The 25,480-nt window shown below is 40.8% G+C and overlaps 1 protein-coding gene across 2 annotated transcripts in view; it reads left to right on the top strand.

The window, feature by feature from the left end:
- pcdh15b (protocadherin-related 15b) overlaps positions 1-16,911 on the top strand; it is a 199,149-nt gene extending 182,238 nt beyond the window's left edge. Inside the window, exons 29-39 of one of the 2 annotated variants that reach the window (XM_058407184.1) lie at positions 579-667; positions 2,267-2,443; positions 3,408-3,626; positions 5,688-5,696; positions 5,923-6,033; positions 12,060-12,081; positions 12,528-12,566; positions 13,359-13,432; positions 14,678-14,807; positions 14,923-16,307; positions 16,772-16,911. In XM_058407184.1, the coding sequence (XP_058263167.1) occupies positions 579-667; positions 2,267-2,443; positions 3,408-3,626; positions 5,688-5,696; positions 5,923-6,033; positions 12,060-12,081; positions 12,528-12,566; positions 13,359-13,432; positions 14,678-14,807; positions 14,923-16,287 (2,235 nt within the window). In that variant the 3' untranslated portion in view covers positions 16,288-16,307; positions 16,772-16,911. Of the gene's footprint in view, positions 1-578; positions 668-2,266; positions 2,444-3,407; positions 3,631-5,687; positions 5,697-5,922; positions 6,034-12,059; positions 12,082-12,527; positions 12,567-13,358; positions 13,433-14,677; positions 14,808-14,922; positions 16,308-16,771 lie in introns of those variants that run through there. The other variant, XM_058407183.1, reaches the window with a different exon arrangement.
- The last annotated feature ends 8,569 nt before the right edge of the window (positions 16,912-25,480 follow it).

Below are 25,480 nucleotides of genomic sequence, written 5' to 3'. Positions count from 1 at the left end.
CCCAGTGGATGCCAGTTGGAAGGTCTTGTGGATGGGCCATTAAACAGTAACGTATCCACTAACTGGGTCCATTAACTGCTGCTTAATGGAGCAAAAGGGAATCAGGACAGACCCGCTTTCTTTATGTCTTTGTGGACAAATATGCATGCTAAAGGAAGAGAAGAGCTTAGGCTGCGAACCAGAGAAACCTTTCCATAGGAGAAAGCAGTGCTAATGTCTTTAGAACATTCCAGAAGAATTTAATTGGTATTATATGTTAAGTATATATCAATAAACTTACACACACACACACACACACACAGTGTTTAGGTTAGTGTTAGTGTTCTAGAACATTCAGAAATCTTGGCTTATTTAATGTCCTTGGAATGAAAAGTTCCCTAAAAAACTTTTTTTTATTATTATTATTATTATTATTATTATTTGTTTGTTGTACTGTCAGAATTCATGACTCTGAAAACCTTGAAACAATGCACAAATTTTTATTTTATTGTTATGTTCAGAGGATTGGCAAAACTTTATTTCTTAATGAAATGGCTGACATTATCGACGTTATAACTGTTCAGTCGCTGCGTCCCCAGGTGTCTGTGGTCAATCAGCTGGATATGCAGGTGGTGGTGTTCAACGTGCCCCCGACTGCGGTGGAGCAGAACAAGGAGCAGCTGATTGGGTAAACACATTCCCTCCTTTCCTCCCTTCACCCAGACAAAGATCAATCGCTAAAGTTATTATTCTCCCTCGAATGAAGGACCAGGACTCATCCAAAGGCAGTAATATGGTAATGAAAAATGAAAGGGTCAGCGTGTTCCCGAGCCGAGCCCCTCGGGTGAAGCCGTTACGGATGTTCCGTAGTTGTTGGGGTTTTTTTTTATGTGTAGAATGAATCGGTGAACTGTTTGATTCTTCCACATCTCTGAACCAGGCCTCCTGCTGTGGTCCAGGTCCCTGTAAAGAAGAGACCGCCAGAGCAGACTCTCTCTGTTCTGTTAATGGATACAGGCATTCGCCATTCTCTCTTCCAGGATTCATGTTTTCCTTTGTTCGCACGTGACCGGGATGTTTTTTGGCCGACCAGACGTGATTTGTGTGTTTTGATGCTTTACGCATGGGATGGAGGCTTACCGCTTTACATGCCATTCATTGTGTGTGGGGGGGACATCAAGACAAGCTGGAAAAGCTGCTGAAAGGCAGTTGGCGGTGAAAAACATACATATTTACAAACGTTATAACACAGTGTGTGTGTGTGTGTCTGTGTGTGTGTGTTTGGTACATTCACCCTTTTGTCTTGGGTTATTTTGACCTCTCTGTCCCAGGTGCTGTTCTTAATTATTGGCCTCCCAGTAAAAAATCTAGCAATCCAGCCGCCATTTCATAACCCCTCTCTCACTCATTCTCTCTCTCTCTCTCTCTCTCTCTCTCTCTCTCACACACACACACACACACACACACACACTCATATTCGCAAATGTTATAACACAGCATGTGTGGTACATTCACTCTTTTGTCTTGGGTTACTTTGACCTCTCTGTCTCAGGTGCTGTTCTTAAGTATTAGCCTCCCAGCAAAGAAATATATCAATCCAGCCTCCAATTCATGTCACACACACACACACACACACACACACACACACACTAAGTTGCTCTTCACAAATCATAAGACGATGGCTGATGCTAGTGACAGAGTCTGATCCAGTCAATCTCAACCTTCTTGTCTGTTTTGTTCTTCCTCTTGTCAAAACCATCAGGTCTTAAACCAACATGTTTTAAGGAATCTGAAATGGAAAACTGATGTCTGTTTAGGTGCTGTAATTGTTGCTCACTCTTCCTAATCACTGAGCCCAATCATTTAGTTAATTAGCATTATTTACCTGCTTGTTTCTAATGTGAACACTAATCATTACTGCATGTTTACTGGTGTGTGTGTGTGTGTGTGTTGAATTCAGAACAGGTTCCTCACACCTCCTGCTGGAGATCTGCAGGTTGTGGTTGGAAATTTATAGGATGGGAGGCTGGAGATATCTCTAGTGGTTTCATGTTGGGATTCTGTTCAGTACTAAATTATGCATTTGTTTGGTTTAGTATCTGAAAATGGAAGGAGGATGAAAGTCGGAATGAAATGTGCGCCGCTATAATCTCAATTTAAAATATATCTAATTTTTTGTGTGTGTGTTGATTTTAATTTGCCAATCAAACTGATGTATGTCTTTTAAGCAATTCAGTCTAATCAGGTTTTGCTAATCAGGTTTGATTTCCTCTCTCTGTATATATAGTATCCTAGAGCACTATGTTCAGGACCAGATCCCAGGTGCCAAAGTGGTGGTGGAATCCATTGGGCCACGGCGATACGGAGAAACCTATGAGCAAGATGACTACTCCAGCTCAGACCTCATGGTGTACGCCATTGACCCTCTGACCAACAGGGCTATCTCCAGACAGGAGTTATTCAAGTGAGCCCCTTGGTGTCTGTTCTTCATCCTCCTGTCCACTCCTTCACCATGTTCCCCATTACTTCAATCTCTGCATGTCTTCCATTGCTCTATTGTCCCAGCCTTCTTTTTAAGGATCTCTAAGGTCTTTCTTAAAGAGGCGTTACGATCCCACTCAACCTCCTAAAAAGGAGGGACAGCTTTTACCTAAAGAAAAGACCCTTCTTGCCCTCCACCCTCAGTTTATATTCTCACCGAGCTAAAACCAGGCACATCTATACAGCTATAGCTACAGGTCTTTTAAGTGGTTTCACTTCCAAGCTGAGGGTTTAGATTTAAGCAGGGGGATGTGGTAGCTTAGTGGTTGGACTACAGATCAGAAGGCTGTGAGTTCAAATCCCAGGTCTACCAAGCTGCTACTGCTGGGTCCTTGAGCAAGGCTTTTAACCTCCAGTTGCTCAGTTGATGATATAAAAATGTATGTGGCTCTGGATAAGGGCATCTGCCTAATGGCAGAAATGTAAATGTAAACAGGTTACATATCTCAATCAAATTTATTATTACCTTCATTCTTTTTCTACTTGCTTATACTGACAATTTGACACCAACAGTTTGCTCTTTGCAGAACAGAGTGCAGCATAACAGCTGTTATGTCAAGGAGCATGTATTCAAGCCTAGGATGTCTGCTTACAAAATGGCTTCATGCATGGAGATGTGCTAGTCTCTCTAATTATTTTGAGAATAGATCTTGGTATGGCATTTTCCAGATACCTCGAAGTCTTTAAGTAAGATTCTGACTGATAAAAAAAGACTTTCTTAAACTGTCTGACAGACAGAATTCTTCCAATGATAAGGCATGTGAATAAGAACATGATAAAGTATCACCAGTCCAAACCATTAATTTGATTTATCCGCAGACAAGAATAAGCTTCCAACATATTCCACATGCTTTATAGCCGTTACTCTGTTCTCCTTGCTCTTTCAGGTTTCTGGATGGAAAGTTACTGGACATAAATAAAGAGTTCCAACCGTACCTGGGCCGGGGAGGCCGCATCCTGGAGATCCGCACACCCGACGTCGTGCAGAATGTGAAGAAAGCCGTGCAGTCTGTGGGCTACACAGAAGGAGCACTGCTGGCTCTCGCTGTCATTATAGTTGTTTTCTGCATCCCAGCCATCCTCATTGTCATCATCACTTACCGACAGTGAGTACATTTACAACATCCATGAAATGAATTCATGTTCCTTAGCAGCTGCTATCTCACTCACCCATCTCATTTTATTTCATAGTAATACAATTCTGTAACGTATTCTTTTGGTTGTCTCTGTGTATCAATATAAAACAGGTAATTCATTAGATTTATGCAGACCTTGAACGAAAGGGAAGTAGTTGCACAGTAAGAAAGGCTCTGGGTTGTTAATAAGTAGGATGGTGGTTCAAGCTGCCTCTCTGCTCCAGATGTGCTATAACATGGCTAACCCGGTGCTCTGGGCCCAACTTCAAAAGCTGGGAAAATCACTGTGCTGTAATGTGTATTTGACAAATAAAGGCTTCTTCATCACTTTAAATATAAATGAGGTGACAGCTGCATTCAGGAACTTGAACTTCATCCACATGTGGAAGATCAGTGTGCCAGAACACTCCTTAACTCAGAGTAGCTCAGGTGTTGGACTACTGGTCAAAAGATTGTGAGTTCAAACCCCAGAACCACCAAAAACTGCCACTGCTAGGTCCTTGAGCAAGGCCCTTAACCTTCAGCTGTTCAGCTGTATAAATGAGATAAATGTAAGTCGCGCTGGATGAGGGCGTCTGCCAAAACGACGTAAACGACATTATCAGATCCAAATCAGGCAATGAAAAATAGCTAAACTCCTGAAAATTCCCATATCCACCGTTAAGCTTAAAACAGCTGAAGCTATAACGAACCTGCTTAGAGGAGACAAAGTATACTTTATCCCTACACAAAGTGAGGAGGATGGTTAGAGAGGCAAAAGATTTGTCCAAAGAATCACAGTTGGCAGTGTTTTGAGGTCAACAAATCTCCATGTAAAACAAATTGTACTGCATGCCAGAAGAAAGCCTTTTCTTTTATCTACCCCCAAATACAAACACCTGGACTCTGTGGTAGCTTTGACGTGCTGTTTTTTGTTCGGAGATCAGAAAAGCACCAAAGATCTCCACAGTTAAGTATGATTGAGGATCTATGATGTGGTGAAGCTGTTTTTCCTCCAAAGGCCCTGGGAACCCTTGTTAGGATACAAAGCATCACAGGCTCCATGTAGTAGCGAGAGATTTGAAATTAAAATCTTAGCTTCCTCTACCAAGAAGCTGCAACTGGGTCATGGTTATATCCTCCAGCAGGGCAGTGATCCAAAACATACATCCAAACCCACAGAAAATGGTTCAGTGAGAACAGTCTGACATGGCTATGCTAGTCTGCTGACCGAAAAACTTAAACTCAGACCTGTGGGGTGAGCCGAGAAAGAATATTCCCTAATACCCTGGAGAGATGTACTGAGGAATTGCTCTGTCTTCTACGATCTCATCAAGCACTATAGGAGAAGATTTAGTGTTGTTATGTTGTTTTAAGGCAGGAGTGCCAATAATTGTCACATGAGGTTTTGTTTAAAAGAAATTGACTTTAATGAAAGGTTAGTTTCACCGTGAAATGATCACAATTAGGAGTTAATTATCCGCTAAGATTTTTTTTTCATAACTTTCTTTTTTAGCCAGTAATTCTGGAGCAGACTGTATAATAATACCTTTCTATTTCATTCCGGGGCATTTCTGTTCCTGAGTAGCAGGTTGCCAAGATTCAACACATAGCTCCTAGGGCCTTTTCTCTCAAATTCACCATGGAAACATCTTGGAGAGCCACTGTGCTATTCTGTGTATGTATTGAGATTCATTATTGCTACCAGAGACAAACCAGAGAGCCTGTTTGTTGCTGTAAGAAAGATATTTTGCTCTGTACAGGGCAAATAATTGATAGAGGCAGTGATCAGAGAGAGAGAGAGACAGAGTAAGAGAGAGAGAGGTTGGAAAACAGGAGATAAGCGTTCTCCTCTAAGAGTCATCTCTTTTTTGAGGACGTCATATAAAACATCATAACTGCAGAGAGGAAATCACTGGACACCTCCTGCAGCTGTGTCACTAAAATATACCACAATAATGGCTTGTTGTGTGATAATCCTGTGCCTTAATGTGTTTAAATCTTTTTCTGTTTTTTTCCCTCCCCCCATTTCCCACAATGCATCACCTGCAGATTTAAAGAGTAAGTGCCCGAACGTACACTACCGCATGAATGCATGATGGCTTCACATTTTTGCTCATAAACCAGCTGTTAAATATTGCTCAGAGAGATGATAAATAAGAAATGTGCTCATGAAAAGCGGCATGCATTATTTATTTCTGGAGTGCATGTATACCATATTTTCCCCATTTTCAAGATTAAGCTAATGCTATAAATCTGTGTAACTTGTTGAATCCAACAACTAAAGACGACAAGCTGAATGTGCCAAAACCGCCAGGATCCAAATGGCTCTCCCAGCTGGCAAACCCGGAGGCATCGCTGCTAGCAATCTGTATGAGGAACTAGGCGACAACACCATGTAAGTTTTTAAATGCTATCTGGAGAATTGGCTACACTTTACTTTCATAGCCATTTAACACCTGGTCCATAATTATACATAGAACATCGTTAGTCATCAGGGGAGGAGCCTTTTTCCTACTATGTTGGAAAAAAAGTACTTTATGTCTTGATTCTTGTACTTTTTCATCAAACTTTATATTTAGCAATTGAAATGTTCTGAACACTTAATGGTGCGTCTGCTGTCCAACACGCTCTTGAGTAATCTAAATTATTGCTCTGTGAATTGGATCAGAATATTGCCCAGGCAAGTGACTACAGGATGGGTCTCAATTAACATAATGGAATTTCATATTCAAAGAAAACAATCTTTTTTAAAAAAGGAGGAAAAAAAATCCCTATTAAAATGCTAGTGTTTAAGGGCGCGTTCATTGGGTTTCCAAAGAAATTGAGCGAATATCAATTGAAAGGCATTGAAATGCAAGTAGCATGTATGAATAGATGTTTTAGACTATAATTAAATTTGCTACTAAGCCACTAAGAGGCTCTGTGCCATGGTGCTGGGCAAAAATTACAGCAATTAATGGATATGTATGTCTAAAGGTTTTAGGCTTTTTTCTGTCACCTGTGCAAGTAGTTTTTATATTATCCAAACATTTAGCAGTTAACCCTGTGCTTGTACCTGTATCTGAAGTGTGCTGGTTTGATTCAAGTGGCATCATATTGCTCAAAAACAGTAGTCGTCTCTTCTGTTCAAAACCCATTAGATGTCGGCAAAGGTACAAACACAAACAAATAAGCTGTCATTTTTGCGTATATAGTGCACAATGAGTTTTCTTCTCCATTATTATTTTCTAGGAAGACATTAGCACTGTTATAGTCATTGTTTTATGTTATTATTCTAGCAAATGTAGCTTGCAGAAGCACAAATTTAATACCATCACCATTGTCCTCTTGCTGTTCCATACTTGTTCAGTGTGCTTTCTTTTTTTCTGTTATTTCTTCCTTATCTTGAAAATCAGGTCTAAGTAAGTAGAATTTATTTATTTTAATAGTAGATGTGTCCAGATTCTGTAGGTGCTACTCAGTGCTGCCTCTGTTTGGTAAATTTGTGTCCTAGTGGCTTCAGTCGAGTCCTCAGTGTATACACCCTGCCTTTGACACAGTGATAATCTGTTACCCCCTATGCATTCGTTTGATTCTGTTTTCTTAAGACTTGTTGGTGGATTTTGGATGAACTAGGTCCCTAGTGCTTGTTCTCTGAAATTAGATGCCCCCTAGATAATTATAGAGTGCATCCAGAAGTGAATAATGTACATGCAGTAGCTGTGGTAGATGTGACCGTGGCTTAGCTGGCTTCTTCTACCTCATCATTCTTTACCTTTTCTGGCCTGTTTCTCTCATCAAGCATATGTCTTTGTCCCCCCGTACCATCATGGTGAGAACAGGGCTAAAAGGTGCGTTTTGGAGGAGGCAGACCGCCAACAGCTTATCAGTTCATTTGCGTCACGTGCCATTGCAGCACACAAGCAGTCCACAGCCAATGGAGTCCTGCTCAACAACCTTCCCCGTTCTGAGAGCAGCATCACCTTTCTGTCAGATGAAAACCCCTTGACCACCACCAATCCACTCTACCACGATGATGGTAACATCAGCAACCTGGAGCATATGGGAAAAACTCAACACCTCAGGTACCTACTGGGCCTGCAATCGCCTGGCTTCAAGAGTCTGAAGAGCTCTGAGCTGGCCTCTGGGATATCAGGCCATTCGAGGACGCTGCCCTCCAGGCTAAGCAAGGGCGAGAGCTCTTGTAGACGACAAGTGGTGATGGACCCCAGGCAATGGAAGCTACATCTGCTCAAGTCAGAGCTTAAAGAGAGTGAAGAGCAAGGGGTCACAGAGTCAGAAAAGGGTCCTGAGCCTAAACTGACAGTTAAGGAGCAGGCCCGGCAGTTTGAGGAGCAAGGCAAGCAAGAAATGAGGCTGTGGCATCGGGTTGACTCTCAGGGCTCACTGACCTCTGAAATCCTGCTGTCCTCATCCGAGCCTTCGAGGTCCAAGGTGGTAGACGTAGAGAAGAACAGGGATTCCCCTCCAGCCATCATAATCACCCAGAGTGATGGCTCACCACCCCCCAACCGCAAACCAACTCCACCAGGCCTCCAGAAATATGTCAGCTTGTCTGCCTGTGTTGGTGAAGAGACCTATGAGGTTAATGTCGAGATTATTCCTGACCCTCCAGATGTACCTGCACCCCCACCACCGACAGCACACCCACATCACCCTTCTCCACCTCCTTCTCCCACTTCCAGCCCACCTCCTCTACATTCTCATCCTCTGCCATCTTCATCACTTTCTTCACCACCTCACACTTGCCCTCCACCTCCACCACCACTACCACCACCACTACCTCCTCCACCTCCTCCTCCTCCTCTGCCATCTCCTTCATCCCCTTCTGGCTCTTGTTCTAAGCCTGCCTCCCCATTCGTTTTCCCATCCCTACCCTCGGTGTCATCTCTTCGGCCCGTGTCCTCACGTGCTCCTCCACCTCCCCTCCCGGTAGAACCCGAGCCTTCCAAAAAGGAACTCAAAGGGATCCTTAAGAACATTAGGAACATAGCTGAGATTGAGAAATCTGTTGCCAACATGTACAGTCAAATAGACAAAAAGCAGCAGGCTCTAAAGAAAACGCAGAAGCCACAAATCTCCGAGGAGTCTGAGGTACGAGGGCCAGAGGTGGATTGTACTCAGGAGGCAGAGAAGAACAACCCAACCATGAATTCTGTGGTGGACGAGCTGGAGAAAGGTTTCCCATCACAATCCACAATACTGTGACTCTTTACATTTATCATTCTCTTTTCCTCACCCCTCTCTTTATCTCAGTTTTCTTTGATATCACTGTATTGTTCTTTCTTTTTTATCTTTGCATTTTCTCTCCTAATCACAAACAATTGACTTTTTTTTCTTTCTTTTTGTAACATAAATTGCAACCAGTATTTGTATTTCTTGATTTAGATTAAATCATCTTCACACTTTGATTATTTAAATGCAAATAAGGGAGAGTTTGCTGAGAGAGTTGTGTTGTAAGTGAAAAGTATTTTATTATCTATTGCACTTTTCCTAGACTCGTGCATACTCCTCCAAAATATGATATACTTTAGACTTGCTGCACTGAATAAATATTCTGTCTAAAACTTTGTGCTGACTACATTGCTGCTGTTGCCTCAAACCCTTTTCATTTATTTATATTTACATTTATTCATTTGGCAGACATAAGGAAATTGTGGCAGAAAACAATCCAAGTGTCTGGCTTTTAAAGAGCATCTGCTTTCTCCTCTCCCTCTCTCGATGCCTCTTACTGCATTAGCAATGCCTGTATTCCTTTTCAACTTCATGTATTATGCAAAGGGTTTTAGAACAAGTCAGATACAACCAAACATCTTTAATATCTGACCATTTTCTTTAGAACGATGGATACCAACAGCTGAAGGTATGTTTCAGAAATTTCAGTCACGGCTCGATTCCAGTTGAAAAATATCGAATGAGTGGCACTGAAGTCGCCTCGCTTCATCTCGTCTGAGCTCAAAAAATCTTAATGCTATGAGTGGCAGTCGGTTTGTCAATTCTGAACACGGGTGGCTTTAATTACAGACGTGATCCATCATGTGTGTGCAAGTCTGGCCCGGTGGTCTCTGTCTCATCTTTCAAAGAGCAACATTCGATTCGGTCCTCGTCTTTTTAATCCCAGCTTTAATTAGCGCTCTGTTAATGGATCGATCTCTCATCACAGGTGATTATTGTCAGCTTTTGTGAATATCTGACCCTCATCCATCACTATTGAGTCATTTTTTTGAGTACAATGGAAAAGAAACATGGCGATCTGAAGATGATCTTGTTGTTGCTTTTATTGTTGCTTTAATTGTGATGGAATTATTCAGCTTTGTGTAAATTCTACTCGCCCTTGACATATGGCCTGCCTTCCATGCGTTATACCATGCTGCACTCTTGAGAATTTATATTCTCCTGAGCCAGGGTATCATTTTTATTCCATTTTAAAGCATGAAGGAACTCCACAGAGCAGCATGAAGACAATCAAATCAAACTAGCAATGACTGCAGTGTGAATGCACGGTGGTGTGCTTAGTCATCTAGAGTGTAGCTTGCACCACAAAATGGAAATTTGCCCAAAGGCAAAGGTTTATTTGTGAAGTCCTGCTACTGTATGTTATGTGAAATGTGAGTAGACCAGCATTATTGGAATATTATATAATCCACATCATCAAATTATGAGCTTAAAATATCGTCCATTTTTTATCTGAACTGTGGATCACAATTTGACCCAAAGGAATTTGGAGAGATTTCCTCAAAACAATGGACACCAAATGGACACAGACAGACAGACAGATAGATAGATAGATAGATAGATAGATAGATAGATAGATAGATAGATAGATAGATAGATAGACAGACAGACGGATAGATAGATAGATAGATAGATAGATAGATAGATAGATAGATAGATAGATAGATAGATAGATAGATAGACAGACATATATCTAGATAGATAGACAGACATCTAGATAGATAGATAGATAGATAGATAGATAGATAGATAGATAGATAGATAGACAGACAGACAGACAGACAGACAGACAGATAGATAGATAGATAGATAGATAGATAGATAGATAGATAGATAGATAGATAGATAGACAGATGTCTAGATAGATAGATAGATAGATAGATAGATAGATAGATAGATAGATAGATAGATAGATAGACAGACAGATGTCTAGATAGATAGATAGATAGATAGATAGATAGATAGATAGATAGATAGATAGATAGATAGATAGATAGACAGACAGACAGACAGACATCTAGATAGATATCTAGATAGACAGACAGATATCTAGATAGATAGACAGACAGACAGACAGATAGGATGCGATCCTACAGATACGATACGACAGACAGATACGATGGAGGAGGGGCCATCACCACCATCTACCAGGCTCTGATGCTGGATGAGAAAATTTTCAAGATGGCTGATGACACTTTGGTGGACAAGATGTAAATCAGCCTATGCACATAGTGTGATTTTTCACCATTTCACAGTATTCTGCTAAAGCTAGTGCCGTTGTTAGTCATCATTTACCGTCGACTGGGAAACGGCTCATACTTCCTGTTAGATAAACTTTTGTGTTCCCTTTGAGATGATATTACACTTCTAAAATTCATTCACTAGAAGGTGTATAGTGTAAGTGCATAGTGTAAGTGTATAGTGTGGGATGCAGCTCTTGATTATTGTTTAGTTCTAAATCCATTTGAATTTGTCATTAGTTCTCAGACAACAACAGAATTTATTTGTACCCCCCGATCAGCTTCCTGAACAGAAATTTTAACTCACCACACATTTGTGAAGAAGTTTTACAGTAAGAAAGCAATGCTGGTTTTTGTCTCTTCCATCTCCCCTATGGATAACCTGCCATAAAGTGTGTTAATGTCCTACATGTGCACATCGATGCAGTGTGTCCTTGCTGAGGTGCAGTGTTTTCTATTTCTCAGAAGCAGGTATGTCATACTTTAAGTTTTCAAAAAAGATGTGAACATATAGCTAGCAATCCCAGCTATGGTATATCAGACAGCTAGCCATGTGTCTGAAAACCCAAACAAACTGGCACTGAACTGGACCAGAAAAGACTTAGCTTCCAGTTACCTTGTTAAAAATATTCATAGTTAGTGATCAGAAGCGATTTAACAAAAGTGAATAAAGTGTTTATACCCACCTTTACATGCTCTCGGATTCCACACTAGAATTTTCTCATCCTTACACATTCCTGCATTTCCTTCATTTTTCTTCTCTTCGGATGAGTGCAGGCAAGATAAACAGAGAAATTCATGAAAAGCGCAGGACAATAAATCAAATATTCATTTAATACTGCATAAGGATATTAGATTATTTCCAAACTGTTGCAAGTTGACTCATGAATATAAATCTGCACAAAGTTCTGATCACCTGACTGATATTACTCTTATCTCCCCATAGGAGAGGGTACGGACATCAAGAGGTACGTACTTTTATTTTCCGCTTAAATTATATTGAAAATACGTTCAATCTTCAGTTTTATTGACCCTAGGTTTTATCAGTGGATGTGGCATGATGGAAAGATTCTGGAGGTAGATATTTACTATGCCGGCGTCAAGCTTTGTTGATTTTTTTAAATCATTTTATAAAGTTTAATTTCAGATAATACCAGTTGGACATGTCAGTATTTGGCTTGACCTAGCTTTCATTCAGAAAGTTCTGAACAAATTTTCCAAAGCGAATTCTGCATCAGTATGCGTTAGTATATTGTACAGACATCTCATTTAATACAACCTTTGACTGCTCTTTTCCAGAGCTGTTCTTGACCTTTTCTTTGTCATTTCCTGCATCATTCTAAAGTGTAATATTTCTCTCTTCCCTCTTGCATTTATTCCTCTGTGGTTTCCTCCTGACTTTCTCCTTCTGTAGCAGCAACAGTTGCTTCGACCCTCTCTCTTGAGACCAGAGGTACATTGCTCTTATCCTCTTACTTTTACACTCATGTCCACTGTCTATCTGTGTACTCATGTGCTTTTACACTCGTCCACCCTACACCTGCACATTGGTGCAGTTATCTAATCAGCCAATCGTGTGGCAGCATTGCAATACCTACAATCGTACAGATGTAGGTCAAGAGATTCAGGTGATGTTCACACTGGGCGCATGCTCACCGAACCTAGACGGTTGAAAATAGTAAAAACAGTTTCTTGTTCTTGGAAAACAGGACTACAGTATGACCAGATGTTGTTGATGTCCATCTGCCTCAAGATTCCATAAGTTGTCTATCCTGAGATGCTTTTCTGATCATCACGGGTGTAAAGAGTGGATATTTGAGTTACCGTAACCTTCAAGTCTGGCCATTCTCCTCTGACCTCTCTCATCAAGAGAGTTGATGTTTCCACCCACAGAATTCCCTCTTAGTGGAATGTTGTCTGTTTTTTTGCACTATTTTTTCACCTCAAGAGACTTTCATGTGTGAAACTTCCAGCATTTTCTGAAATATTCATCAACAATTTTTCTTCAGATCAGTTTTTCTTCAGTAGTTTAAGCTCTATTTGACCTGAATCTGCATGATTTTATGCATTGCAATGATGCTGACTGGATAATTACCTGAATGAGCAGGTGTAAAGGTGTTCCTACTGGGTGGTGAGTGTATTTGACATACATAGTTATAATGCAAGTATCCAGTCTCTCCTTGAAAGGAACTCTGAAATTTTTCTTCCTCCTTGCACTGAATAATGACTTTTCTTCTGGTCTCAGGAACTATCCATGGAATCAGGCATCGACCCCGGGCAGGACTATTATACGCAGGATTACTATAATTACGACCACGGGTGAGTGTGTTTTCATCGTCCTATTACACCCATGCGTGTCTATACACATGCTTGTTTTCATGCCTTCCAACATTCCATGCTCCACACGCCCATCATCTCAACAGTGGAGCTCGAACTCAAGTGCTCCTGGACAACTACTTGGAATACATGAGCTGTAGTATCGATAAGCCAGCTTCGGTTTACCCAGGAATTAAAAATCCTGTCACCTTATCTCACGACGGACCGCCGCTGGCATCTCCTTCTACTACAATAGCCAAGCTAATTATTCACCGAGCCGTGTACAATGAGACTCGTCCATATGGCGTCTTGCTGAAGAAGAGAAAGTGGAGACAAAGATCAAATCAAATATTAGGAATTAAAAAATTTGAGCAGTTTCCGCTCCCTAGAGGGAATGAAGGCAGATGTGAAATCTCACTTGTCTTCAGTTTTTTTTTTTTTTAAATGAATGCCCTTTATAATTTGATTGTACATTATTCTTTTTCAGCATTATGGCATTTTTTTTGTGGAATTCATGTGGAACTGTACAATGGATGAATATATTCATAGTGTCCTTCAAATTACCCCGAGAAGATGTAATTGCTCTGTGAAAAGTGAAGGCACGCTGCCCCTACAGGCGAGCAGGTATCAGTACACATAGGAGACCCTGTGAGTTTCTTCACTGATGTGAAAGTCTCTTCATTAATAACTGAATTTGATTTTATTCAGCCAAGAGAGCTCAAAGCGCTTATTTAATCAGAGCCTGTTGTGCTCTTGCTCAGTAAATAAGCGTTAGATTGCCAGTTCTGTGTGTGTGTTTGCCTTTAACTTGACAATAAGTGAAGAGGAAATATAAATGTATACAAATACAAAGGTTTTTATTTCAACAGGAACATCGTGACTAATCGTCATAACCGATTACTGTTTGTTGGCATGGCTCGCACTCAGCCTTTAGCTGTTTACTTGTTGTTGTGCCGTGTCGATGCATTAGCAATGCAAATGTTACAGGCTAGAGTGTCTAGAGGCATTGCAGAATCAAAAGTATTGTAATTATTTTTCCGGGGGATCCCCACAGGTATGTTCGTCACTTTTGTGATCGTGTTTGTGTATGCTTGGCTGAAATATGCCACAGTTTGGACCGTGTGAGGACAATGAGCTGGTCACAGAAAGCTAAATTGTTCCTATTGTTCCTATTGTGTCCTAAATTGTTCGGTTAGCTAATAGTTATGTCACTACTATATAGTGTGTGTGTTGCTATATGTCTTTCAGATATGACTTGCCTCAGTATGGCAGTCGCAGGAAGCTGATCTCTCCAGCGGGAACATATGACGAGTACGGCGAGGTGATTGTCGAGGATGATGGCAGCTATTATTACAGTCCTCATGAATCAGAAGGAGAGGTAGCACAAAGTTCTTTTCATTCCTCACGTGCCAATATTGTATAAAGTCAAATGTATGAATTTATCTAGACAAACATATTTGCATTAAAAATAATAGATATTTGGACCGTAACAGGTTTCCAGGCAGGCTAAAAGGACGAGCCTGCATCAGACTCTTCACAGACTTCCTACATTTCCTTTGGGAGATCAGGTTCCCAGACCAGAGCAGACCCAGCCTGATCCCTCAAAGGATACGATGCCTTTTCACAGCTCAAATCCCGTGACCAGTCTCAAAGCAGTGATGAAACTCAACAAACTGCTTGCTACAGGCAAGACCTCTGGGCCACCAATGCCTTTCCACCCACCATGGAAGAAGGCTCGAATATTCCCAATGATGGAAAAAGCACAGAGTGTAGAGCCCACTAAACCGACTCAAGGCTCTGATAGCTCGGAGAGCGGTGTGGTCATCAGTGGTATCTTCTTCCAGACGAAAGAAGGAAAATCCACAGGGCAAAAATCATTCTCCAAGCAGCTTCACACTCACAACAAATGTCAGAGTGACACAAGTAAAAGCACAGATAGCTCAAGTGATGGGAAGACACTAGTTTCCCAAGAAAGCAGTGAGCTGGAAAGAGAGCCTTATGGTCAACAATCTGCACGCAAGGTAGACGGTGTAAATGGGTCTTTACTGGACACCCGTTTCGACAGAGGTGCCCTATCGATATACCAAAATCCTTATTCGAACCAGAATGTAGCATATATGACCAGCTTTGACTCGGACAAAGAGCAAGAAACTTCTGATGAGTCGAGCGGCGAGAGCAGTTCAGAGACGGACCAGGATGATTCTGGAAGCGAGTCTAAAAAATATACAGAACAAGACTCAGAGATAGAGACCGATACTGAGAGCGAGACGGTGATGGACACAGGAACAGGGTCGGACAGTGATGTAGAGTCAAGAGGTGAAAATGTTTCAGAGAGAGAGAAAGAGACTGAGGGCTTGTCAGAGTCGGGTCGCAAAGTCACTGGCACCCAGGAGTTTGTGAGGTCTGTTTTGCAGAGCATGAATGAAACGCAGCCTTCTAAACCTCAAATTCCTTCCAGTGTCGCAGAGATCAGTTCTACAGTAGGCTTCAACTTTGCACACAGCATGTATAGAATAGCTGAAGAGGCCATGCATAAAGTTAAAGCCAAGAATAAAGCAAATAAGAAGGAGTCAAAGAAGGAAGATGACTCAGAGACCAAGAACAAAGATCCTATTCCTGTAATGGGTCAAGAAAAGGCTGATAAAAGCCAAAGCCAGAACAGCTCATCGGCAGGCAGCAGTTATATACAAGGCAACACAGACAAAGGTAATCTCCCACCTATAGTGGAGGATGAAGAAGAGGAAATGACATCTGCAGGGTCACTCAGGAGTAGTCTTGGCAACAAATTTCAGAGTTCTGCAAGTGAAGCTAGAAGTCCAGAAGATAACAAAGACGATGATACTGTTACAGCTGACTAAACTGGCATGATGCTTTCTCAGTAAGCGTCAAAGTCTACTTTTTTTTCAGCTTGGGTGGCTTGTTAGTGCATCCTTAGTGAAGTGATGTGCATTTTCCCGAGTCTACGCTCTACGTTTCTCACTTTCCCGACTGCATCTTCTCTTTTCAGCAATCTTCTTTTGTTTTACATCTCACTATTTACCGTGCCTGATAAAGGTTTTGTTCATCGAGCAGGAATGCAAGGTGCAATTAAACAAACTTGCTCTTTAAATAAATTAATACATTTATTCATATTCTATGAAGGACTGTTTTTCATCAATCTCAACATACTACCCTGCTGAACAAAAGCTTCTGGTTTACTAGTGTCAAGGCTCTCAAATAAAGAAAAAAATTCACTTGCTGTGAAATCTTTTCTATTTCTTGAGGTGTCAGTGTGTGCTTTTAATTTGTTTAGCCATTGAGATTGTTAACTGATCTTGTTCTGTGCATGTGCTCTTCCTACAGTTTGGTAGAAAGAAGAGAATCAAGCTGGTGGTGGATCGTGAGTACGAGACCAGTTCAACAGGAGATGATAGTGCTCCAGAGTCCCACCGAAACCGGCTGTCCAACGTCAACAGCCACAGTAACATCAACGGCAGCATCTACCTGGCTCAAAATGGTTCCATCATCCGAACACGCCGAGCCACCCACACCACCAATATCAAATTCAGCTCTCCTGTCCGACTCGGGAAGCACTTTAAGAAACTGGACAAATTGGCTGTGACTCAAGAGGAGAGAGTCCCTCTGAACAGCCCTGGTGCCTTGGGTGCCGCTGCGGGCGAACAGAACATTAACACCAGGCCCTCCAGTGGGTCCTTGGCCTCCAGCTCTATAGGACCGGAAAGCATAGCTTGCAAATATAACGTGGCAACAGCCAGATCTGAAATAACACAAAATGTGGACGAGCAAGAGTCCACTGTAGACAATGCAGAGGTGAGGGAGATGTTAGGCTCGCACAGTGACCGCACACAGTCCGATGAGGAGGAACTGTGGATGGGGCCTTGGAATAACCTGCACATACCAATGACAAAACTGTGACATGCCTTGTAATATAATCCCTTACATGTTCATTTGTATTGTATTAATAAAGAGAAAAACACAGAATTTGCAGCTTTACAATGAAATTGCACTTTGATTCTGTATTTCTTTGCTTTTCTTTGCTTTCTGAAACTGAGCTTGCTTCTTGAACAACCAACACCCTGATGTTTCTGCTCTTCACTTGTTCATTTGAAAGATTCTCTAAGTCTGTTGAATTAAATATTTCATTTCAATTACATTTCTATGGGTTCTATGCCATCTAGGGTTGTCTCAAGTGGCGTCTCAGGGGCCCGGGGCCATATTTCTGTTGCGTGACCCAGGCTGAGGAAAATTGTGTTTGTGTGTTTGTATATGTGCATACAAATAAACAGAACCAATGCACCAATTACAGCATAGCAAATTAAGTAGCACATGCTTCAAAAGCCTGCCACTGAGCTGGACCTTGCGCTCAGATTTAGAGGCGGAACCGGGGTAAATGGTGGGCAGGGAACGAGCGTCTGGCTCTGTAATGAAGGACTGAATTGTAAATGACATTTGGATATCTGATATTCATTTGTAAACATACTGTTTGGGTGCTGGGAGGTTGTGTGTGGAGCTGGGCTGAAAAAGCCTACACATTAATAACTAAATTTAAACGACGGAGTAGAAATAAAGTGTACTTCGTATACAGTGCGGTCTCATAAGCAGATGATTACTGACATCACTCTTGGTTATTATTATTTTTTCTATCAACCACTTGATCGCTGATTAATAACACAATGCTTTGACAGATTTGCGTTTATTCATTTGCTGCCATAATATCTTCTCCGTCTCCATCATAGCGCGCTCCTCGTCATTTTATTTACATTTACATTTTGCAGACGTCCTTATACAGAGCGAATTACAAATAATTTCATTGTGGTTGAGGGTTAAGGGCCTTGCTCAGGGGCCCAGCAGTGGCAGCATGGTGGACCTGGCATTCAAATTCACAAGCTTCTGATCAGCAGTCTATACTTTCACCACTAAGCTAACCACACCCCCCACAGTCAAAGACTAAAAATAGTAGCTATTACGATATTTTTTTAAAAATCTATTTTAAGCATTTCAATCCCATTTGCCCTCCCTTTGAGACAACCCTGGGTAGAAGTTCATATTTCTGTTTTGATTTAAAAAACTGGGTTTATTCAGCAATGCATGTGAACGAGTTAAAGGTGCAGTTTGTCATTGCTAAGTGCTTTTCTACTAAAAAAAAAAAGAGAGAGAGAAGCAGTGATGCTGATTATTGCCATGCAATGGACCTCACTAGTTTCTTAATGTTCAGGCTTTTGTCCGCATTTCCCTGGCCTCCAAACCCATCCCAGCCTGGACAGAACAATCCACGATGCATATGTTATTTCAACCTAGGGTTCGAGGTCATTTGGGATAAAGGGGTCTGTTTATTTTTTATCACAATCCATTCCAGCCAGCAGAAGGCTCTTATATTTACAAACTGTTCCTTTAATAGTATATCATTGGATCTGAAAATACTTTTTAATCAATAAATATTCTGCTCAGTTTCTTTTCTTGTTCGCTACGATGCAACAAAGCGCTCTCTTTTCCTTAAGGTCAGAGAGAAACAGCCACATGAATAAACATTCCTGGTCAAAATTCTCTGAGCTTTTTTTTGGCTTTCATTCAACAGCAGGAGCAGCTGCTCAATCACCTGAAGTGCTCCCCAGTGATGCAGGTAGGTAGGAACAGATTGAAATAAAGGCAGGGTTTGTTTAATACAAAGTTGTAATCAAATAAGCCAAAATAAATTACACCATTACGGTGATATGAATTTCTTTTACATAATCATCTGCCTATGAGTAACAGACAACAGACCTTTCCTCCATTACACAACAAAATATTGTTTTAAAATCGAGTTATTTTTCTTCAGATTGTCTGAGAAGAAACTCTTAAATGGTTTATGACAGTTCAGTTCAGCAGACACGGTTCTGTGGGAGAAACTTTCATTTAAGAGGCTTTAAATTATCCAAATTATTAGTAGCTCTAAAAACAAATGGGCTTGTAAATGATGCTCATATATGAATGATAGATTCATTATATTTCTAAATAGTAATCTGTATACATTTTTCTTTTGCTATTAGACATGCTAATGTTTACTTTTTGGATGTAATGCTTCTTTTTGCCACAAGGTGGAGCCTCTTTCTTTCCTAATTAGTCTTCCGTGAGTTCTGCCCTATTGATAGCAATTGAAACATTCATTTCATTAAAAAAAATGTTATTAAAGTAACCTAAGTAAACTAAATGATTTATATTTTGGTTAATTCCATTGGCGCGTGCGTTGTGCTCGGTGTGTGCTCTCACTCTACTTTTTTAAAGTCAGGAAACGGATTCCGAATCAAAAACCACGGAGAAGAGCGACTCTGAACTGGAGTTAATTGCACCTTAAAACATCACATGATTACCATAATAGCATTAATACACGTTTGATCTTCAGCTCACGTTACCGGTGCAGCAAACACGTCCAAAGTAAACAATTAAGTCAATAATTACAAGGTGCCTGATTCGGTGATTACAGGTGCACGTGCATCACAGTTCTTTAAAATTCTATAATTAGCCTTCAGATCAGAAAAGAAGCTATTCAAAGTGTCCCAGTGTACATCCTGGAGCTATTCTATAGAGTCAGGACGAGGGTGTGTTATCATGTCTACACATACACACACACACACGCACACACACACACACGCACATTCAGCCTTAACCTCAGTAACCAAAGGAAACATTTTTTCCTCTATACTTGTGGGAATTTTTGATCCCCATCAAGATATAAACACACAAGCACACACTCACACACACACACACTCACACACACTCACACACACACCTTTTTCAAGCCTTAACCTTAACTTCAGTAACCAGAAGGATTTATTTTTTAAATTAAAAAAAAAAGAAAAGAAAATAATTAAATGTCCTGTCAAAACTGTCAGATATTTCTAGATGGGAACATTTGATCCCCGTCGAGATATAAACACACACACACACACACACACACACACACTTGAATCACTCTGGCAGACATCCAAATACATTCAGAGCAGCTGTGTTGGCTTCAGGTGAATAATAGGTTTGTGGTTTTGTCTTAAACTCATTTAAAGCCAGTGGTTTATAGAAAAGCTTTCAGGAGTCATCTTTAAGCATCTATCTTAAGCAATAAGCTCAGTGCTGTCTGAATGTGACGTCACTGAATAAACGTGTCTTCTCCGTGTTAAAATTGAGAGCAGCGGTGATTTTTAAGGATCTGAAACAGGAATCAAATATTTGGTTGGATTGTATATCTAGAGCTGATTGTATATCTAGAGACACCTCAGACATACAGTATGCTTGCATGCTCACAAGTATGCACACACACACACACACACACAATACATGTTGATGGCATCTCGCCCAAGCGTTTTTATTACTGCTGAAAGGTTGAGCATATAGAAAAATATAAGCTTGGCAGGCTGGCTCTGGTAATGAGGGGTTGCATGAGGCAGGCAGGGGCTCCAGAGCTCACATTCTAAAGACAGGCTCCTGCCATCATGCTAGCAGGACCAGTAATATGGCATGTCACAATAATACAGAAATATCCGGTTTGTGGCTTAGACTGTTGTCAAGCCTTGCATGCAGGTCAAAACTTCCTGGATGTGAAGTATGTCCTGAACAATAGTGCTGCTCTAGATCTTCAGTGTATTTTTTGTGCTCTTGGTCATTTATATACAGATTTTCTCCCTGTGTTTTTTCATGCATGTGTGTTTTTAAATGCGAATATAAATCTGTATTAAATCAAGAGGCTACTCCGAACCGTTTAGCCCTGAATGCGTTAACGCTCAGTGTAGCATCAGCATGGCTTCTTGTTAAAGCAAAATATGATGAGGAATGGTCTGAGGCGCTTGCTGGACCAAGGCTACACACAGCATTTTGGGTTGTTTTTTTTTTAATGGGAATTTGATTGTCTGCTCTCATTAAGAGGGTTTTCACAAGAAAACCACAGTGCCTCCTTCTCTCTGGCCTAAGCAAATCTCCTCTCCTTCTGAATTAGTTTTAAAGCATGTTTGTTATGAGTAGCCGCTCAGTTTTATAACCCAAAATAGACCAGGCAAGAAGACACCTTTTGAGTCTTTAAACCTTTTTGGTTTTCGAAGCTAAGCAATTTAGGTCTACCAGATATAATAATTGAATCATTTTAAGCTTTTGAGAAGCATGAGGTTTGGGTAGCGGTGTGTGCCAACATAATGTGGCAGACCTTAACTACACAACACCAGCTAAATACCAGTTAAATCGGTCATTTTGCGGCAACCATGGGCAGCTCAACTGGACAGTTCTGTAGCACTGCTGCTGTTATTTTCCTTGCCGTGTAAAGCTAATGAGCCTGGTGCCATGGGGCTTTTACAGTGACACTGGCTAAACTGTGGCAACATCTCTCGTGCTGTGGGGTTTTTTTGGGGGGGGGATTGCAACTGATGTGGAGAACCTTTGCTTGGTTCCCGTATCAGCCACTGAACTGAGATATTCAAATCATTATCTTCGTCTTCTACTAATGGCTGGAACTTGGAAATTCTGTCCTGTGGACTCTTATATTATAAGAGTTTATATCGAACATCCATTTAAACCCACTTAGTGCTCTTTGACTTTAAAAAATTCAGATATTAAAGAGAAGTGCTGTAGAGTCACAAAATCATGATCTCCGTTTTAAGTCCACTTTCCTTCTCGTGGAGTTTTTCTCATTACACATCTGGATTTCTGTAAATCCACAACAACAGTGGAATTGATTCATATTGTATTTCAGTGAAATCTGAGATTGTCTTGATGCCGGATTGACCTGAGAGCAGGAAGCAACACTCCTCCTTTAGTTCTTGAAGAAGACCTCATGCTGTGGGAGAAATGGTAAGTTACTGACCAGTGCAGTGTCCCATCCATCACTACACTGATGGCTGAAACAATCATGCCCTGTCCTGGCTATCATCAGCTTTACTTTGATCTCTTTGTCATGCTAATAAAGCCACCTTATAGTCCCGAAGAACCATAGCTACTCTAGTACATATTAAACCGGTAAGACGTTTGATCTTCAGGATCTTTAGGATCAGTGTAGTATACAGTTATAAAGTTCCATACAGTGGACAAATCAAGAAACTAGGCCAGGGTCAACACAGGGCAGTCTGTTGTTTTGTGATGTTTAGTGTAATTAAGCTTAGCAACACCACATCAGTGAGACCATTCAGTAACATGTTGATCCTTCTAATAGAGCTAATAATAAATGATCAAATAAAGCAAAATGCAGAAAATAAATGACACACACCACACACACACACACACACACACACACACCACATGCTCTGATGCTCCATCACCGGGCGTATGTTTTCACTTCAAGTACAGCAGCAGTACTTTGATTTCTGACCTCTCCCGGGTTAATTATAAAGAAGGAGCACATTAGCTGTAATAATGCCGTTTTTCTTCTTTTCTTCTTCTTCTTCCCCTCCTCTGTGCAGAGCCTCCTCCTTTTCTGTTTCCTTTGCCCGTATTATCTGCCTAAATGTTGTTGCTTTTTCTGTCACCATTGAGAGTGTTGAGGTGTTTGATGGGACGCTGAGGCTCAATGGGGTTAACAGGTGGCTTTGTGGTGTCAGAGATGGGTGTTTAAGTGTTATTACCTTCCAATTTTCCTCTTACTTTTACCTTCTGGTGGTCAGCCTTCACTGACGAGAGCCGAGGCAGGTTGACTACCAAAAGTACAACAGTAAAGGACAGTTGAGAGTGATAGATAAAATCAGATATTTTTAAATATCTTAAACCAAACCAACAAATACCACAGAACAGAATTGTTTGTGAATTTATTCTTTTTATTTTACTCTTCAGAGTCAATTGCCTTGAAGCAATTTATTCAATAACTGCAGTGTGAATAATAATTATGAGAGAGAGAGAGAGAGAGAGATCGGTCTGGACCTGTAGATGATTCCTGGGTAGTTGGACATGTTAGATCATAAAATTAGGTGAAGGAAACCTTTTTGTGAGTAGGTGTGGCTTGTGTTTTCATTCCTCCATGACTTCTATCATTAGATACATCGCAAAACATCCACAAGCAAGAGTATAAATAGCGATCCCCATGGTAGCGCAAACAACGTCTGTTATTCATGTGTCCCACTTGGAATTTGTACCGAAGCCATAGCTTCAAACGTCTTTCTAATGGATCCCTAATTATATACTTTGTCATTTATTTTGTCAACGAAAGCTCATTTCTTTGCCATCAGGCTTGACCGAAAGATACAGTCACGATGGCGTCATCCTCCTGGTCTCAGACAACTCCTATTTGTTTAGAGAGACCTTCTTTCCATCACAAGCTCTTAACAGATGTGCACTATATGAGTGGTGGAGGAAGTGATAGGATGTTTGCGTTGCTGCCTCCTACCGTAAGCACAGCTGTGTTTGGTGTGCTATTCCTTCATGCTGCATGAAGTGTCTACCCACATATGTGGCACATAGACCAGGAGCCATGACTTGGCAATAGATAGATACGGAGAACAATGGTTTGCATAAACTGACGCGTCGGACCAGGCACGCTGTCATTTGCAGCAATAATTGGCTGGTTGGTATTTTTTATGGGCCCTGTAATGCAGACAGAATACCAGGCATTTTAAACATAGTTTTGGGAGCCCGCCTTTGGGTCTGTGGTTTGAGGCACCAAAAACACATGTAAATTGAGGTTTTTGCACCGCTGCTGAGTCGCCGGTGTCCATCCTCCGTGTACAGAGATACGAGACACGTAAAAACTGGGGGAAAAAAACAAAAATCATTATTATCGTGTGCATTTCCAACATGATAGAAAAGTGATAAAGGTTGTTGGGAAACGTGTTTGGTCATTACATTGATGAAATATCATTCTATCAGTGACAAGGAGGATCGGTGGTGCTACAAATCAAAAGGTTTTAAGTTTAAATCCCAGGATCACCAAGCTACCACCAAGGCCCTTAACCCTTGACTGCTCAGTTATATAAACTGAGATAAAAATGTAGATAAGGCCATCTGCTAAATGCCAGAAATGTAAATGTCCTGTAATATGTACACTGTGATGGACTGGTCATCTCGTCCAGGCTCTTTCACACCTCAGGCTCCAGCATGACCTCCACCATGACCCTGATCAATGATTAGTGAATAAATTGTCCACAGCTTACATATACTTTAAAAAATACTGCTAATTTTATTATTAAAATATAATGAAAATTTGAACTATTGTATTATAAATATAACTCCAAAACTGAAGGATTTGGATCTCTGTATTTTTATATATCACATATTTTCTGCAAGTTCTGAGTTGATAGATTAGCATAAATGATTTCACATTATAGATACAAGATTAATTATTAATTATATTGCATTACTCTTATATCATATTTAACTATAGATACACATATAATCTAATGCATTTGATTCAAATATCAAACTCTATTAAAAAAACAAGAAAAAGCTGCATTTGTTAGCATCGAGCAATCTATCCTCTCTCAGTCATTATTTTTAATTAGAAATGTCTAGGGATCGCCTAAACACTTGCCATTTAATCAAGGATGTCTGCACTCTTCCTCAGCATAAACTCGGGGTTACCGAGGCCTGAACTTTGAGTAATAGATGATTTGTGTGCATGGAAGCACTCAGAGGCTCAGGATCTGAGTGGAAAGAGAGGCCATTGCCTTCCTCCTCCTGTCATCTTGTTGATCCAGTTGATGAACAAGCCTCTGGAGAAAGAAGCTCGGCTGTACGACTCTGTTTTTTGTCACAGACAAGTACAGAGACATGCCCTTAGAATCAAGAGGACTGCTGACAAGTGCATTAATGTAAATGCGCAGAGTGGATTTTTACGAGGACGGTGCTCAGGGCACGCTAACACGGCTAAATTTCAAAAACCCATTGTTTTCTTTACTGCCTTGACCGTCATTAGATACCGCTCATCACGATTGCTTGTCCAAGTGACACTTTGGTATCATGTGTTCTGTGTCCAGGCCAGGTTCGCTGTAGCGAATCATAGCTAATTTCATGTTGCTACAGCATCCAAATAAACAAAAAACGGTGCGAATGATGTAAAGAGTTATTGCTCCGATTGCACTGTGTGCTGTTTTATATCAATTTCATGTCTCA

The sequence above is a fragment of the Hemibagrus wyckioides genome, linkage group LG13 (genome assembly GCF_019097595.1).
Source record: "Hemibagrus wyckioides isolate EC202008001 linkage group LG13, SWU_Hwy_1.0, whole genome shotgun sequence".
Classification (NCBI taxonomy): domain Eukaryota; kingdom Metazoa; phylum Chordata; class Actinopteri; order Siluriformes; family Bagridae; genus Hemibagrus; species Hemibagrus wyckioides.
This window is presented reverse-complemented; position numbering and strand designations above follow the sequence as displayed.